Source organism: Haliotis asinina, chromosome 16 (genome assembly GCF_037392515.1).
Source record: "Haliotis asinina isolate JCU_RB_2024 chromosome 16, JCU_Hal_asi_v2, whole genome shotgun sequence".
Lineage (NCBI taxonomy): Eukaryota > Metazoa > Mollusca > Gastropoda > Lepetellida > Haliotidae > Haliotis > Haliotis asinina.
In genome coordinates, this window is record NC_090295.1 from 32,307,581 (window position 1) to 32,326,427 (window position 18,847).

General features: G+C 39.7%; 1 protein-coding gene across 4 annotated transcripts in view; it reads left to right on the plus strand.

Annotated features, from left to right (window-relative positions):
- Nucleotides 1-18,847, plus strand: part of LOC137268135 (coiled-coil domain-containing protein 50-like) — a 67,550-nt gene that overhangs the window by 28,497 nt on the left and 20,206 nt on the right. For 2 of the 4 annotated variants that reach the window (XM_067802659.1, XM_067802661.1), the window contains exons 2-6: nucleotides 11,463-11,525; nucleotides 12,009-12,147; nucleotides 13,498-13,591; nucleotides 14,711-14,864; nucleotides 15,985-16,081. In XM_067802659.1, the coding sequence (XP_067658760.1) occupies nucleotides 11,463-11,525; nucleotides 12,009-12,147; nucleotides 13,498-13,591; nucleotides 14,711-14,864; nucleotides 15,985-16,081 (547 nt within the window). The remainder of the gene's footprint in view (nucleotides 1-11,462; nucleotides 11,526-12,008; nucleotides 12,148-13,497; nucleotides 13,592-14,710; nucleotides 14,865-15,984; nucleotides 16,082-18,847) is intronic. The other 2 variants (XM_067802660.1, XM_067802662.1) reach the window with 1 other exon arrangement.

Below are 18,847 nucleotides of genomic sequence, written 5' to 3' on the forward strand. Positions count from 1 at the left end.
TTGCTGTATCCATCCACAAGGTGCATGCTGTAAGTTCATTTCATTCAACAAATTAGTATCTACAAGAGAATGAATTGCTTATCAATAATGCAATTAATCAGCAGGTTCTTGGGTGCAAGTTATTCAATAGTCTATTCTTTGACCACATTCCTATTGATCTCCATTTGTACTATAGAACTGAAAAGTACCATTGATCTTCCTATTGGCTATGCTGTATTGCCTCCCTTAAGCTTGCCAGAATCCTGTGATTGTGGCATTAAATCAAATTTTCACCCAGAGTATGGGCAGCACCACATCTGTTAAGTATGGGTCTCACTAAAGACTGTCCGTCTATACAGGTTACATGCTTGTACAACAAGGAGAATAGGAATCATGAAAAACTGACATTCACCCTCTATCCATACTATGACTAGAGCTATATTGCTTATTCTGAAGTCATGAGATTTAAGGTGGCAATCAGAAGCTGTCTGAAATAGCAACTAAGTGCAACTGGGTTGACCAGTTGACTACTAGGAAAGGGTATGTCACCATAGTGATAATAAAAATATCTTTATTTTTTGTCCTCGATAATCTCCAAGATAAACGTTATGATAAAAAGACTCCACTTTACCCTGGCAGGGCTCCATTTAAGAGATGTTAACCTACTTGCACAAGATGCAACCTTAGATAAAGACCTTGGTGCATCAGCCAAATTCTAGTTGCAGCTTAATGTATTAATCATCACAGGTTTTGGTGATGTAGTACCCATGAAACCATTGCAACCAGAGATGGAGCTGATCCCTGTTTACAAGAGCTGTCATATCCGAGAGGTGTTTTATCTAGCAATGTTTTGATGCCATAGCCATTCAAACTAGGAGTAAAAATCAGCTGACCTACTTATGTTTATAATGTTATTGTTGATGTATTTTTAAAGTTTAACCTGCACAAGGCGCAAGTCCAACTCATAACTAGACTGCACTTTGAAATACTGGGTTGCACCAGTGCAAGTAACAAAGCACTAAACCGAGTCCTACCTGGATGCATCCATAACTTTATTACCTCCCTTTGCTGGCTCTGCATTCTCTCAGTAGCCGATCAGCTTAGCCACTGTTACAACTGAAATTGCCAGTGTGAACTGGGATAGCAGTAGCTGGTTTCTTCGCAGTGCGACTTTTGGGGATATCATTGAAACTTTAAAAAAATATATGCAAGAACTCCTACATTCTGTCAGAGTACCATTGCATCATTTGTGTTGCCAAGTTTAATTGGTTAGAAAATTTAAGAAGCAAAAGTGAATTGTGATTGGTATGCTCAACATCCCAGCATAGACACCTAATCAGATGAAAAGCCAGCTAAGGAAGGTAATGAAATCATCTGGCAGAGCCATAGATACATCTAAGTTATAGTGAAGATTTATTGCAACGTATACCCTGGAGATTGTCAAGGATGGTAATTTTAAACGAATGGGTCATATTCTACAATACTAGTAACTCATAAACAACCTAGTAAATGATCATGGATCTCTATAATTGTGTTTGTGAGACTGTTTCCATCCTTTACTATCCTGTCAAATACAGAAATTGATAATTGTACTTACATACAAATCTACCTGCCCTCTGTAGGTTAGCCTCACTTTGTCAGGACATTGAATTTCCAGGTGTTTAAGAACAAGATAAATTTTGATTCACCTTATTTTGAAGAAACAGGCAAGACGTAAGTGTTTTTTTCTATGACCTTTTTTGTCCTTTGTGAAGGGAGTGTTGGAAAAGTCAACATTACTGTAGGCTTTCTATTCCTGAAAGTTAATTGTCAACTCAGCTGTAGTTTGTCTGCTCTCCATCAGTAAACAGGATTTGTTTAAATACCTGTCTGTCAGAACAAAGAATCCTAACTGTAAATGATCAGCAAGGTTTAAACATCGTTACCTCAAGCTGATGATAATGTTTAAATAAAATAATTCCCCATTTCAAATATTTGTTCACCTCATGTTGATATCAGCTTAATTTTAGATTTAGGTTTACAAACTTTGACTTCCTTGATTCTGTTTCTATTTTGATTACTCGTTGATTGTTTCATGATTCTTTGTTTAAGTGTTTTCTAGCTTATTGGATGAATTTGTGTATTTTACAGTGATTATTTGTAAGAATTTGATTTTGTTTCCCTTTTAACTAGTTATGTTGTGATTAATGTGACTCATAAGGAACTGAAATAGGAATGGTGTTGAAGTTCATAACATGTGAATAAAGAGATTAAGTTCATTTTACTTTGTTAAGATGCCTATGAGCAAGATGTTCGGTTTTCACAACAAAAGATTTTCAACCCCAAATGTTTATGATTGCTTGCTAACTTTGTTTGGTATACCTAAAAGAAATAGCTTGACGAATTTCTGGTAGGGCTATGTGTCTTGTTACCCAGATGGCATGGGTGGTGCTCACATTGTATCAACCACAGGTTGTTTTACTCTTACTGTGTGTTGTGGTGTGGATCCTTTAGGTTTGCTGTCCTTGCAGGTTTTGGTTATACTATTTAACCAATCTGAATAAACTTAGTCTCAGTGTTTTTCGTTACACTCCACCACTGAGTCTAACAAAACCTAGTAGAAGGTCACGTCAGGTAACCTTTGAGTGACCAATGACCGTTCAATCAAACGCGGGACAGTTAAACAGATTTAACCAATCAGAAAACGGCTACTATTTAGGGATCGGAGGAACTTTCAAAATATTCACGTCACTGACACAGATCTCTTCACAAACAAAAATCTGCATATAACACAATTATTTGACCTGCAGTATATACGCTTTGGGGTTTCTGTTGACATGGGTATCATTAGCTAATATTTCCACACGATGACATCCTTGAATATTGCCAAAAACACCATTTCCAGTGACTGTTTACTCACCGTTGTCATGGTTGTATGTACACCATGCACATCCCCCGGAAGCACACTTACGCTAAAAAGCATTTGGAATCGTTCGGGTACAAACCTTTTCGAGATAAAAAGTTCAAAAGGTATGTGCGAATGTCCACTTTCATGACTTGGTAAGCTGTGTTCTGATTAGTCAATCTCAAAGGTTACCTGATGCGACCTCCCATAAGCTTTTGTTAGATTCAGTAGGGGAGTGTAACGAAAAGTACTGAGGATAAGTTTACTTAGACTGAGAAAACCTTTGACTTTCAGCCCTAATGTTTCATTCTGACTGAATTAGAGCTGCGGTAACTTTTTGTTGTTTTCCTGTTGTATCCTGTTACATATTGTATCTTGGTGGTGTGTAAATGGTCAGATGGGGCCAAGCAATACAGTGATCAAGAGCATGAGCATCAACCTACTTAAAAGACTTGAATATTGTATGTGTCAGAACACTGATCTTTGTAAGATTCCAAATTACTTGCAGTTGGCAGTTTCTCTCTTAGGGAAAATGTGTATGTTAGTAGTGTGTTTATGTGGAGTGGTGGCGAAGCGTCCGCTTGTCATGCAGAGGACCCAGGTTCGATTCCCCACATGGGTACAGTGTTTGAAGCTGGTTTCTTGTGTCTCCTGCCCTGATAATGCTGGAATTACTAAAGGTTTCACCTCTGACTAGGTCTGGAGAGGTCTCTATGTGTACTTTCCTTGAATGTGAGGGATAGTTTGAGTCAAGTTGAAATGTGAGAATTTAAGGAGATATTTCACGGAGTTGCAACTGTGATGTGTTGTCCAATTTGGCAATGATGGAAACGTTGTTTTGTCATGAAGATAGATAATGTTTAAGTTCAGTCATAGCACTTAGCAATAGCCAAGGCAACCATGCAAGGGAGTTTGTTGAGATATGATACGTCTTTCAAACAACAAAACTCGATAACCTTGAGCATGATGAGAGAGTAGATTGCATAATCGTGTAAGACACTTGGAAGAGGCACAACCTGAAGACTTGATTTCATCAGATGAAGAGGTGAATATGATCTTACACCTAGCATCTGTGACTGCCCTTGTCACGGTTCTTACAGCCATGAAGACCACAGTGACCCCAGTTAATATGTTTTTACAGACAATGAAAAAATATATTTCAGCTCCATGTTTTACATCCTAAATGCCGCTGCTGTCTGCAAAATGTAGTTTCCCCCTTCCCCAAATGCTTGGTTTTCCCAATCAGCCAACAAAACATGTAGGGAGATTGAAATAAAATCACTGTTATAGTTAATGTTTAATTCTGCTTATTTTTAGACATTAAAATACCTCCAAAATTAAAAATACCCTTCAAATTAGACTGTTTTTAAAAGGATTCTTTGTAAAATACCATATATGTTGGGTTAGCCAAGTGGTTAAGACGTTTGCTCGTCATACCATGGACCTGAATTCGATTAAACTTTTGAACACAACGTGTGAAGCCCATTTCCTGTCAATCGTGTTGTTATATTGCTGGAATATTGCTAAGAATGGTGCAAAACCATACCCACTCACTCACTTGTGGGTGCATGATGAAGACTGTCACCAAGGCTCAGCTCCAAAATTAGATCAGATAAGCAATATTGACATGAATATGATCGTTATAAGTTTTGACTCCAGTATATACACAAGGCTCCCATATTAGCCCAGCTTATTACCCTGTCTCCTGGGAAGGTCATGTATGATATGGACATCATACACAGAGCTGCTGGCACTAATAATGAGGCCCTAGAAGGTCTAACTGCTGGGACTCCCATTTGTGGCAGGGCATACAAAAGACACATGGAGTTGATTGTGGCGAGAGGTTCCCGACATTGGCTGGAACCTTTCATATCTGATTGCTAGAACTGGATGTGATAGGAGGTGTTTCAACTGTCATGGCATCAGATGGGTTAGTTTCTTGTTCCATAATGAATAAGGGTGTGGAATTGGGTACAGTGTGAAGGCCATTTGTGGTGTCCCCAACTATGATTTTGCTGGAATAATGCTAAAAGTGGCATAAGATGAGACTCACTCACTCCATAGAAGCTTTTGACTTTATGGATTAGATCTTGTTTGTTACATAGACCGATGTTTCACTGTAGATTCTCTCAAGCTAGAAGTGACTATCAGCTACTTCACTGATGTTAGCCATTCTCAGTTGGCATTACCTAGCTGTGGAACAATATGCCATCTGGACTGAGAAACACCGCATCCAAACACCTTTTCAAGTCTCCTAAAACCCATCTCTTCCGCACAGCATGCCACTTCAACTGTGTATGTGCATGGAATTCGTGGGAGCTTAGTCATAGCACCAGTGAGGACCTGTTGACGGATACTAAGCACTTACGAAATCAATTATTACTATAGATCTGGTGATGATTTTTATGCAGTGACAAGCAGTCAGGTGGAGAGACAGCAAAGCAAATAGCACTTGCTCATGAAGCTAATATACGTGAAGGATTGCATTAAACAGCTGATTGGATGTTACTTGATTGATAGAAACTATCACTGGAGACTATCATCTTCGTGACCTGATGGTATACACTTATGTGTCTAATCTGGACAATTGGCACTACTTACATTTCTGTCCCTGACACCCCGCACCCACCAGGACCAAATCTTGTAGAGAATGAGTGAGTGAGTGAGTGAGTGAGTGAGTGAGTGAGTTTAGTTTTACATTGCACTCAGCAATATTCCAGCCATGTGGTGGTGGTCTGTATGTAACAGAGTCTGGACCAGACAATCCAATGATCAACAACAAGAGCATCGATCTGCGCAAGTGGGAACCAATGACATGTGTCAACTAAGTCAGCGAGCCTGACCACCCGATCCCATTAGTTGCCTCTTACGACAAACATAGCTGCCTTTTAGTTATATTGTGATCACTGGATTAGATGGTTGTTCTTTCAGTCACTAGATTGCTTGTCCCTGGTGGTATTATTTTCCAGCCATGTGAGACGGCTGTATTACATAGTATAGTGTTATATTATGTTGAGTGAGTGAGTTTAGTTTTACATTGCTTTTAGCAGTATTCCAAAAATATCAGAGCTGGGACCCCCCTACATGGGCTTCACACATTGTATGCAAGTGTGGAATTAAACCAGGATCTTCAGTGTGACGAGTGAATGCCTTAACCACGAAGCTACCTCACTCCCCCATTTGATTTAACTTGGCTGTTGTTCCCAGCTCTTTTGCTGTAAACAGTGAAGGCTATTGTAGGCTGTAGGCTTATGTTGTCAGCAGTATTTGTGGTGGGTTTTTACTGTTTATTACTGGACAGCTGAGTCAGCCTAGATTATGAAGCGGACAAAAAATCCATCTGATATTGTATAGCCCAGGCTGAAGCATCTGGTGGTGTTGACTTTCCACAAACATCTGCTGCAGGCTGTCAGTTCTGAAGCTACTTGAGGCAGACTAATTTGTTTACAACATGTCTTGAAGATTCTGTGAAGTTGTCTCCCTTTGCTGGCTTAGTTTATTTGAGTTTAGGTTTGGTCATATGATGAATAAAATAAAATATGACTTGAATATTTTTATGTATATTCCATCAGATTTCATGTTCACTATGAAAAATGTTACTTAAACAGTAATGATCTTTAACATTGTTGTTCAGTTTAGTTTTGATTTGTATCAAATTAGAACTTGTGATAATCCACATGTTTTATGATATGATAGTTAAAAGGTCTTTACAACTAAAATCTATGTCAAAACGCAGCTGATAGAGAAAAAAGAAGTGTATTCAGAAAAAAGTCCTCATTATTCAAAGACCAGTTACTGTGATTTACGCCACATTGTTTATCATCGTTATTGTCATTAGACTTGGCACTTAGCTTGATCTTACTGGTGTACCAGTGACTTTATGTAATTTTGGAATTGTCATTAAAATATTTTGGGTTGCACTCCTTTCATGAACAGAACTTTAATACCTGTCATTACTTTCCTTCCACTTTTCTATATGCACAACAAAACATTTGGCACAAACATAACTTGTAGACATATTCGTGAAGGATGTTTTGTCATTGTGGTATGATATTGGTGACTTAGTCTTCCTGTTTCCTTCTGGTTGTAACTTTCTCTGATGTATCTTTGACAACCATTTGTAAATCCCAACTCTAGGTGTTGCTTTGCCTTGTGTTGTCAGCCATATGCTTTGATGTTCGCATGCCTTAGTGTTCTCACGCCTTGTTGTCATTTAAGCAGCATGTGCTTGTGTTGGTCTGTGGACATTTAATTCGTGGAATACTTGTGTGATGCTGCTTTTAACATGACATTTCAAAGGTCCTTTAATAATGCAGTATTTCCCTTAGCTTCTGTTTTCAATGTTCAGTGAATTAAACCAGCTGCAAGGACACTTCAGTCACCTAGATATGGGTGAACGCCATCATCATCGTCGTTATCATTACGGCAGCTGTTCCCGATGTACACGATTAAAAAACATGGCGGCCATGAAGACATACCGTACTGAAAGTAAATACCAGCATTCAGCATGTTGTGATACCTATAGTGTATTTGACCCCAGACAGCCATGTATCTTGTATAACCTGTACTTATAGACATCTAACATGACATTGAAACATATATTAGGGTTCATATACATGTCTTCATTGAGGTAAAATGTCATTTTTTCAATTCCCATCTTTTAAATTGTTTTTTATGTTTGTACTGTTTTTGGCTTATTCAGTAGTATGGGCTGCTCAAAAATACTGGTTGTTTCCTGCAACAAGTAGAAATGTATGAACTATCAATTTCACAGGTTGAAGTCCATTTCCTCATAGTTTTTTATCAGTTTGCAGTTGTGGACATCACGGTTATAAGGGTTTGTTTGATGTTCAGAGCAAGGAGAGGCCACTAATGGGATTGGGTGGTCAGGCTAGCTGGCTCGGTTGACACGTCATTGCACATGGTGTTGCTCACTGGATTGTCTGGTCCAGACTTGATTATTTACAGACCACCATCATTTAGCAAGCATATTCCTGAGTGCAGCAACCAAATAAACCAACCATCCACATGGGTTTTACAAAATGATGAAAGTCACTGCTGGAACGACTTTCCTCGTAACGAAGTAGACATACGTGATATAGCTGAAAAACATTTTTTGATGTAATGCTATAAAAGATAAAGTAAAATCTACTCAGAAATTGACTGGAAACAAACTCTATACACTGACCTAGAGCACTATCCAAGGACCATAATAAAATGCTTCCCAGAACAAAATCACATCACTCCTAATGCTATTACTACATATTTCATCCATCCAGATATTCTCTGGATTAACTTAATATAGATCGACTCCGCTGTCAGTTATGGCAATCATGATGAGATAATGGATGTGCTGTACAGCAATTTCCATTTCCCACGATCTGTCTAGACCAGAAGCTGTGTGTTATTAAGCTAGGTGTTGAAACTGTTAGTGACACTGATATGGTTAACACAGATCAATATCATCAGATATATTCCTAATACAGCTGCAGTGTACGAGACAATCGCTGGAGTATATGTAAACATGGCTCTCGCATGCTGTCAGACGATGAGTTGAGGGTCCTGATGGGGGTAGATTGCTTCGCATACAACAGCTAATAAATATCTGTTTTAACTTTTAACTCATCCATATTTCTTTGCCAAATTTTAATGTAGAGTGTATGTTAAGAACTTTTGAGTTAGTTAAAATGTTCTGTGTGTTGCTGTGATGGTAAAAAATCATAAAAGTTATGTGATTGACTAGTCATCATCACAATTGTTTAGATTGATGCTCATGCTGTTGATCACTGCATAGTCTTGTCGAGATTCGTCTATATAAAGGCAGTTGCCATATATCTAGAATATTATAGCTAAGTAGGATCTTATCTAGCAAACCAGTTTAAACCTAGCATGAGTCTAATAATGTTCGTTAAAACCTTTGCGTGAATAAAAGTTGTCCGTTCATCATGTCCATTGTCATCATGGTCAAGAGACACAAAGTCATTCATGACTAGACCGCATAACCTAGATCTATATCAGTCACAATATCAGTGTATAGTATTCCCAAAACACAAATCACAGTCTTGAAGAAAATGCAGAACTAACTCCGGCAGAACTGACTGACAGTTGGTCTGGAGATAATTTTAGATTCAGACAGTTTTTCTGCTCTTCATGTGTCATTTTACTTTGCTAAAAACTAATGACCAAAGCCCCCAAAGCATAGTCAAGATTTTGCAAGGTGCACAAATGTCCATCCATTATGCACAAATGTGGAGAATGGGCCCAGGAAAATAATTCACTGCCCTCAGAGGGATGTACAGTATCATTCACTATACCCAACACACATCTGTGACTTTGCTTAGTGATAGGTTCTTTCTTTCACTTCAGTTACTTGCATCATTTCATCTGTCATGATCAGTGAAGTGGCAGGCTCAGAAGGAAGTATCAAAACATCCAGGTCTCTTCAGCGTTACTGACAAAATCTTCATACTGCCTGCAAGGACCCTTAGAACTAATATTTAGTGGTCCCAGGGTCCTCATGTATGTGAGTCGGGGTACAACCCTGTATACTGTTTACCACTTTTGACACTCAAGCTTCAGGATCTTCTGAACTGGGATCGGTCTTATAAATCATCTGATATTGATTATTGCAAAAATCTTCTGTTGATGTGTAATGCCCAAGAATAAGGGGGAATGAGGCAGGGAAGGGGGTGAGGATATTGTCACTGTAGGGATCAGTTTTCTGTGATAGGTTTCGAAGCGACCTGACCTTTGAATGTCATCATAGGAATGTTAATGCCATGATGGGCTTAGGCGTGATGACATGATTGTCTAAACTCAGGGGAAACTGGTGGCAAATACTGCATGTATGAAATAAACAAATACAATAATCACCAAACAGAGCAGGTTATCCAGCAGCTTTTAAAGGGGTTAGTTTGATATTGGTTTAAATTTTGAAACGTGCTGATGCAATCTCAATTTGAACTTGTTTGATGATTTAAATAAGGGGATGGAAGGGTTCCTTGAAGAAGAGTTGTCAAAGGATGTAACAAATAGAACTACTGCAACAATGTTTGATTGGTAAGGTGCACCCGAGCAAGGATTATATCCTTAGGAGTGTGGTAAAGGTGTTTGATTGGCATGGCAATAAGAATAGAACAGTGTTTGATGGGTATGGTGCATGTACACTTATTATCAGTTAATATGTTAAACTTTTTGTTTGCGCTTTTCTTTCTGGTTTATTGAAGATCAGTCTGTGACTCAAGCTAAGGAAATCACCTTGTCCTAGTTCTTGATGCAAGTTCTGTGGACAGTGTTGATGTATACCCCATTCATGTGTTGAATGTGAACTGGTGTAACATCGTGTGGAACTAGTTTGTCCAGTTTGTCCAGGACGTCTGGTACATGTATAAACACACCGATACTGGGCCTATATGCTTGACTGGCTTGCAGGATATATACCTTTGTTTGTAGCTTAGTCTAGTCTCTACCTGTTCATGATCATCGGATAGTAATTTCAATGAATCATTGCTATTGTTAGGCTTAATTTTGTGTGTATGACTACGTCTTTTTGTTATGAGATGAAAAAATTTATTTCTGGAATCTCTGTATTTTTTGCACAGCTGATTTAAAGATCTCTTGTATTCCAATACTTTCCTACCACAGTATGCTGACATAGAACACAGCTCAAAGCAGTGTTACAAACGCCTCACTGGTTCCTAACATGAAGAAGACTTATGAACGTGATTCCTTATATTTCCTGGTAAGCTCATTGTCAGGGCTAATTTTGACAGACATAGGCCGACATTCTATTGATCCAGACATTTTTGAAGAATAGTTTCATTCACTCATTTGAAGATGCTCTGATAGAAAGAAGGTACTATTTTCCCTAAATATACTGTTCCAAAAAGTTGTTTTGTTGTTGCACTGAGCAGTATTCGAGCTTATTAAAGTTGAAGGGGTCATTGACAGCACAGGTACTACAGATGTTTTCTGTATTTGTAGTATCCGTGCCGACAACCCTTTCAGCCTTATTAACTCCTAATTTTCATTTGACTGTATTTCGTAATCTCTCATGGGTTCCAATCCAGAAAGCATTCATTACTAAACGTTATGGTATCTTAACTGTAGGATTGCAAATATTGTTATGCTTTGTGGATCGGTCTCATTGTGTGTGAACACAGCTAATAGCTCTCCAGTTGTGGTTATTCTTTAATTCAGCTTACCATTGATATAGGAAATATGCTGATTTAAATTCAAACAGCTGAAATTGATTTTAGCAGCATGTGCTTTCCGAAACAACAAGAGAGAACTATGTTGTTTCCTACAGTTATACATTGTTTCTGTCAAGCATTGGCATAAATCATTACTAATAGGTAACAGTCTTGCCTGTTTCGATAGGAAGGGTATGTATGCCGTTATAGAAAATATAACGTGTAGCAGTCATGTTTTGGCCTTGACCTTGGGTGCTGAAGTGTTTGAATCTGTAACGTGTAAAATGCATGGAAATAAGTATTTGGCGGGTGCCATGTGTGATGTGACTGATTATGTGTCATGGAAGAACTCAATCATCTTCCATGCATTGTCACAGACCCCTCACTTGTACACTTGTATGTTCCAGTGTGCCGCCAGTGGCTGGTTCATGAGGATGGAGTCAAGGCATACCAGATGCAGAATGAGGAGTGTAAGTGGCATCAAACAGTTACCATGGCACCGTATATTGTGAAGATTAAGTCAATACTGATTACGTATGAGTAAGATTAAAAATTTGTGAGTTAGGTGGATTGGTTGGGCAAAGTGGCAGTGATAAACTGATCATGTTGATCATCAGGGGCCAGGGGATGAAATTCTTTTCATTGTGTATAGAGTGCTAGTTTCAGACCTGTGACCATGTTTACTTAATGAGCAGTTAGACTCACACAACAAAGTACTTTTATTATTAACCACTTTTTTGTGGCCATAAATTAAACACTCAGTTCTCAATGTGTTATATATGATATTGATGAAATCTTGCGTAAAGCTGCGTAAAACTAAACTCACTCACTTTACTCAGTCTTTCTTTAGGTTTTTATATTTCATATGTTCAGTGTTTGTGTTTCAGTGGTTCAAGCTTAAATAAGTTTGTGACTTGCAGTATATATCACATGACATATCTTGTGTTGTATAGTTGACTTCCACTATGGGTTGAATCGGAAGAACCGGCGAACAGTGAGAGAAGACATTCCAGTAGCCAAGGTTGTGCAGAGTGAGGAGGAAAAACTGATGCAAGAGGAGCGGTACCAGCAGCTGCAGGCCCTCAATGCTCAGTGAGTAGACAGGCCCTCAGTGCTCAGTGAGTAGACAGGCCCTCAGTGCTCAGTGAGTAGACAGACCCTCAGTGCTCAGTGAGTAGACTGGTGCTTACTGCTCAGTGAGTAGACAGGCCCTCAGTGCTCAGTGAGTAGACTGGTGCTCAGTGAGTAGACAGGCCCTCAGTGCTCAGTGAGTAGACAGGTGCTCAGTGCTCAGTGAGTAGACTGGTGCTCAGTGCTCAGTGAGTAGACAGGTGCTCAGTGAGTAGACAGGCTCTCAGTGCTCAGTGAGTAGACAGGCCCTCAGTGCTCAGTGAGTAGACAGGCTCTCAGTGCTCAGTGAGTAGACATGCCCTCAGTGCTCAGTGAGTAGACTGGTGCTCAGTGAGTAGACAGGCCCTCAGTGCTCAGTGAGTAGACAGGTGCTCAGTGCTCAGTGAGTAGACTGGTGCTCAGTGCTCAGTGAGTAGACAGGTGCTCAGTGAGTAGACAGGCTCTCAGTGCTCAGTGAGTAGACAGGCCCTCAGTGCTCAGTGAGTAGACAGGCTCTCAGTGCTCAGTGAGTAGACATGCCCTCAGTGCTCAGTGAGTAGACTGGTGCTCAGTGCTCAGTGAGTAGACAGGCCCTCAGTGCTCAGTGAGTAGACAGGCCCTCAGTGCTCAGTGAGTAGACAGGCCCTCAGTGCTCAGTGAGTAGACAGGTGCTCAGTGCTCAGTGAGTAGACTGGTGCTCAGTGCTCAGTGAGTAGACTGGTGCTCAGTGAGTAGACAGGCTCTCAGTGCTCAGTGAGTAGACAGGCCCTCAGTGCTCAGTGAGTAGACAGGCTCTCAGTGCTCAGTGAGTAGACATGCCCTCAGTGCTCAGTGAGTAGACTGGTGCTCAGTGCTCAGTGAGTAGACAGGCCCTCAGTGCTCAGTGAGTAGACAGGCTCTCAGTGCTCAGTGAGTAGACTGGTGCTCAGTGCTCAGTGAGAAGACAGACCCTCAGTGCTCAGTGAGCAGACAGGCCCTCGGTGCTCAGTGAGTAGGCTGCTGCTCAGTGAGTAGACAGGCTCTCAGTGCTCAGTGAGTAGACTGGTGCTCAGTGAGTAGACAGGCCCTCAGTGCTCAGTGAGTAGACTGGTGCTCAGTGCTCAGTGAGAAGACAGACCCTCAGTGCTTAGTGAGAAGACAGACCCTCAGTGCTTTGTGAGTAGACAGGCTCTCAATGCTCAGAGAGTTGACAGGCTAACTGACTTGGATGGTTGTAACAAAATGGTGACTGGCTAGTCAGTTAGCTGATGTAACAATAGCCAACATTAGTCTGACCAGCATCATCCTTGTTGTACAGTATCTCAAACTGATTGTGAGGCTTCATTGTTTCAGAGCGGAGGAAGATGAGAAGGTGGCACAGCGGATGAAGGTGCAGCTGGAGGTGGAGGATCTTCAGAGACAAAAGATGCGTGAAGTGGAAGACCAGGTCAGTGTTTCACTCAACCATCATCATCTTTTATGAATGTGTTTAATGTTAAAAACTATTCAATGAAATGACAAGTGAAAATGCAGTGAGTTATTGCCAAAACTACGCCTATATTACTTCGGTGTAAATTCATGGATTTGGCTTCTCATAACACTTAAATGTTTGTTTAGAATTTCAACTTTCACCATAAACTAACCATAGTTAATAGTGGTAGTAGCAGAATGTTTCTCCCATTGTCCTTTTTATGTGCACAACAGTAGAACATCCCTTCTTCCTGTTTATATATGCAGTATACAAACAAAATTATCCAGGTTGTAAATATGTTTATTTATCTGCACTTTGTGCCTTTAGAATGTCAAGTGATCATAGAATTCCAGTCTAGGTGAGCTGTAGGTGTACCGAAAATGGGTAATGTTATCTCAGTGATTGTATGTGTGAAGGAGGAAGTGTGAGTGCCACAGACATGGAATAACAGGTTAGTTCACAAGTGGCGTGATATGTATTAGACATGTGAAACAGGTTAAGATCCTTAATGATGATTGGTTGAGACTTGGACAGTCAGACATGTCAGCATCAAAGACCTATCCCTGCTATGAACTCCTTGTGTTACCTTGGTTCAGACAGTGATATATGGGCCACACTCCCGTCCTGCAGTCCTGTGAGTACATATAAGGCTCACTGCTGCCATGGTGACATAAGGTATGAAGAAGGAAGGGTTTGTTCAAATCTTCACAGAGTGGGGTATGGTAGAAGTATAAAAGATTTTCACATACTGACAATTAATATTCCTAGTTCAGGAAAATAGTGTTTACCATGGTACACTTTTGAGTACAGTTTGGTGAATCCTAATTTTGATACTGCAGAAAACTGTTTAAAGAAATCCTTATTGCTGGATGTGAAATGTTCCTTACACTGACTGCTTTAAGAGGTTGGAGGTTTGGCTCTTGGCTTGTGGCTATTCACACCATAGCCCCTCACCCACCCACTCACTCAAGGTGATAGTTCCTTGTATGTTGTGGGGTTAATTCATTCCACATTAATTATGTAAGTCAAATCAGGTCAGATGAAGCATCAGCCTCCAGAAAAGTACAAACCACTATTGTTATCCTGACATTGCAGGAAATTGCAAGACAGATCCAGGAGAAAGAGAAGAAGAAATACGAGAAGTATCTGGAGAAGAAGAAGGAGAAACAGCTTCAGAAACAAAGGGAAAAACTAGAACGGCAGCTGGCACAACATACAGAAGAGGCACGGCTCGTCGCTGCTGATGGGGGTCAGTGACAATAATGGAGCATATCCCTCAAACAGGGTTATGGGTGGTGCCTTCCTAAATTTGGGGCAGGGGTGGATAATGCGCTAAAGGCTCCTGTCATTGTAAGGGTTGTGCCCCTTACGTGTACTAGCATGCAAAGAATATGATGTGATGTATACAAGAGGGTGCAGTGGTTGCTTTGTAGTCAGCTGCATCCTTGATTACCTCCAAGGTATACATCTGCGGTTAATTAATTTTATGACCTCTGCGGCCTGATAATTTTATGACCTCCTTCAGCTGGTTCCTTATCCGGTCAGTATGGGAAGTTGAGCAAACCAATCACAAGGCCTCTATCATCAATCATGTCTGCTTCTTTTATATGACTGATTAAACTTGGCCACACAATTGTTGGAGAGGTAAGTACTTTGAAATAGGTAGAAAGAGTTGTTGGATATAAGGTGCAATTTGTTGGTATTACATTGCACGCAAATCTGAGTGGAACATCTTTGTTGACACTGACAAGCTTGGTTATAACAGCCTATCTCACTGGATACTGTGAGAAGTCAGAGCTATCATTAGGAGGTAATAAAATTACCGTGCTGAGCTGTAGATGCATCCAGGGTACTGAGGGAGATTTATCGAAACATATACCCTTGTGGTTATTGAGGATGGATTTGATGTACAGAGTCTAATCCATTTGGCATGCCAGCATCTGTTGAATACAATCACCCAAAATGGGGCACTGGTTGTTAGCCTATGATCACCATTCATCATGCAGAATTGCATCCCGTAGTATGCAGAATGCCGACTATTGTCAGTTCAAGGCTGGAACTAGCATCTGATAATGATGTTTGGTTTGCCTGCACCATAATGCTTACCAAAAGAGTAAATGTTTGAAATATGTCTCATGTATATGTGAGTTATATTGACCTGGTCAGCAGATGGCTTTTGTTCCCCAAACTGCAGATTACATCTATGTTACATTCAGGTCAGATATTGTGCCAAGAGTAAATAGCATAGGGCACCATCATGCTGCTAGTGGATATTTTTTACTTAAAAACACATTCCTTGCATAATGATTGACTGATACGAATTTGAGATTCTATTGATTCTAAATATTTCTGATTGTGTCATGTTTCAGCGAGTCTGCTCCAGCTCGGATCAGCTGTTGAAGACATGAATCTAGACAGTGGTCAAAGGGGGACAACTGCAAATGGACATTCTAGGTATAGACGAAGGTAGTAGTGCTTTGCTCTTACTAACACTGACAGAGTTCTCTTGTTTTATTCTTGGGATGGGATGAGATGGGCAGGGATGGTTCAAATTTACGACTTCTGGTTAAGGTTTATAATCCATTTTGAATTTATTCTATTTATAATCTGGATATATTTTTTTATCTGATGCATTGATGTTCATAGTTAAAAAGAGGATTAAAAAATACAAAACACAAATATAGTCTAAGGGAGGTAATTCACATAGAGCTGTCATACATACCAGCTCCTGTATCCATAGTCTGTTCAGTTCTGATTATAATTATATGACCTTGCTGAAACCAAGTTTTCAACAACTTTGGAGTAAACCTTTTTATGTCCCAGAATATGAAAGACGAAAGTATGAAAGTGTTGAACAGAAAATATTTACTAGGAAAGACAAATTTCGAACTAAATGCGTTATTACTAGAGATATTTTGTTCATACATTTTATTGGCTTCATTGAGAGGGATGTCAGTCTGTGAATTCATTGTTAAGGTATGTATGTCATTTGTGCAAAGAGGGATTATTTGTTTGTTATATATTAACAGAGAACATCTGTCAGCATTTTTCTTGAGTTTCTTTAACATTTTAACATTGGAGAGTGGAAATAACCCTTAGTGTTTCATCATAAAGTGATGTGACAACTAACAGATTTGGACTTAACGTTCTCAAGTTTTAGTTTCATTATGCTTTATAGTGTTCACTCCAGGTAAGGTGGACCTCGATACCTTTGGTTGCCTGGCTGTTCCACCATTCAATATTCATGTTTATATAACAAGCTTTGATAAGCAAATCAATACCATACTCCGCTATATTAGCTGATACTAGAATCTGAAGATAGGGTGGATGTCATAGTCTCGCTTGAAGCTGTTCCCAAATTGAAATAAAACATTACTTAGTTCCTGTTGCTGCAGCTGTAACTGATGTTGTGGCGTTTTAGAAGTCAGTGGTGAAAGAACCCATGTAGAGGAACAGGCTTTAGTACTTACTTTATCAATTTTGCATTTCATTCCATCTTAATATGACTCGAAATTAAGGGAAATAACAGATATATCTCTAGGTTGATTTTTAACAAAATATCAGTTTTTGTGTGAATTGAAAAGTTCAGTTTCTTCATAATTTACCGAAATAAGAAAAGTTAAAAGGCACAATCTTCTTGCTTAATTACTGGTAATGTCTTTTAGTTGTGAACGTGACACATGTCTATAGTACCACAACCTGCTATTGTTAAAAGACTTTCTTGATGAATTGTTTTGATCAGTTGTGACGCATATACAAAATCTTAGCAAGTCTCAACAGATGCTGTGTATAAAGTAGGCATGAAATATGCATCATGTAAATCCCCACAATCCATGTATGCCCACCATGAGTTTGTCCTCTGAGAAAACAGCTATCATTACCTTGATTTGTCCCTGCAGGTCAGTGACCTTGTGTGTCGAGTCCCCAGTCTGGATGTACACTGCTTATAGACATAGAACTAGTCTTACTTTCTTCATTGTTCATCTTGTACTAATTTGTTAGCTTGGTTGAAGTCCTCACATGTACAGAGTTGTGCCCCTTTATCTGCAGTGTCTGCAGCTTGATCCTGATTGTGATTGAACTCACTCGCCCTAGGGGCGGTTGGGCACCCTGGTGGTTAACATGTCTGCTCGTCATGCTGAACACCCTGGTTTCATTCCCTACATGGGCACAATCTGAGAAGGTCATTTCTTGTGTGCCCTGCTCTGATATTTCTGAAATATTGCTGAAAGAGGTTTAAAATCATACTCACTCATTGTCACTATTACTGAAAGTACATTTTGGTCATGTTCAGAAATATCAAATCAGAAAAGTGTGAGTATTCATTTCAAATATACTTTTGATGTTTCATAAAATTGTAAATACATTGCTTGGAATATTATTTGTTTTGAAGATGAATGACTTAAAAACAATGGAAACTTCTCAAAGTAAAACATGAAACGTACAATATCAAAGCTATTTTAATGGTGGATGGCCTTTCTTCAGCAAGATCTTTCATATAAGAATTTTCTTCTAACGCGAGTCTGCATGCATGGAGATTTTAGTTCTTGAAAACTAAAACCTTTTGATTTTTTTAACCATTGTGACTGTTTAATTCTGATTAAATGTCGGGTGATGATGTGACTTAGATGTATCACATACTCATCATCGAAGTTCATGAGCATAGTTTTGATATATCTCGAATCTGTGAAGATCCATGTTAAAATTGGTCTTTAGTAACCCATGACTGTCATGAGAAGTGACTTACAGATTTGAGTTGTTAGGGCCCCGTTTCACAAACCTCTCATATGCCTAAGACCTGATAACTTTTCTGGTAGCATTCATACCTGCTATACTGTAGCACAGGAAGTAGGAATACTATGAGAAAAGTTACGAGACCTTAGGCTTACGAGAGTTTTGTGAAACGAGGCCCAGACTCAATGACTTTGTTTGACATGTCATCATATCCCATTTGTGTACATCAATGCTCATGCTGTTGATCAGTGGATTGTCTGGTCCAGACTCAGTTATTTACAGACCGCTGCCATATGGCTGGAATATACTGGTCATCTAGAACCATCTCATTATCCCAACCTTTGTCAGTACAGCTGGTGAAGGCCCTGTGTTGGTAGTGGATGGTCTGACCATCTATCACCAATTCTGGCAACCAGGCAGACATAGTACAGCTGGTGAAGGCCCTGTGTTGGTAGTGGATGGTCTGACCATCTATCACCAATTCTGGCAGCCAGGCAG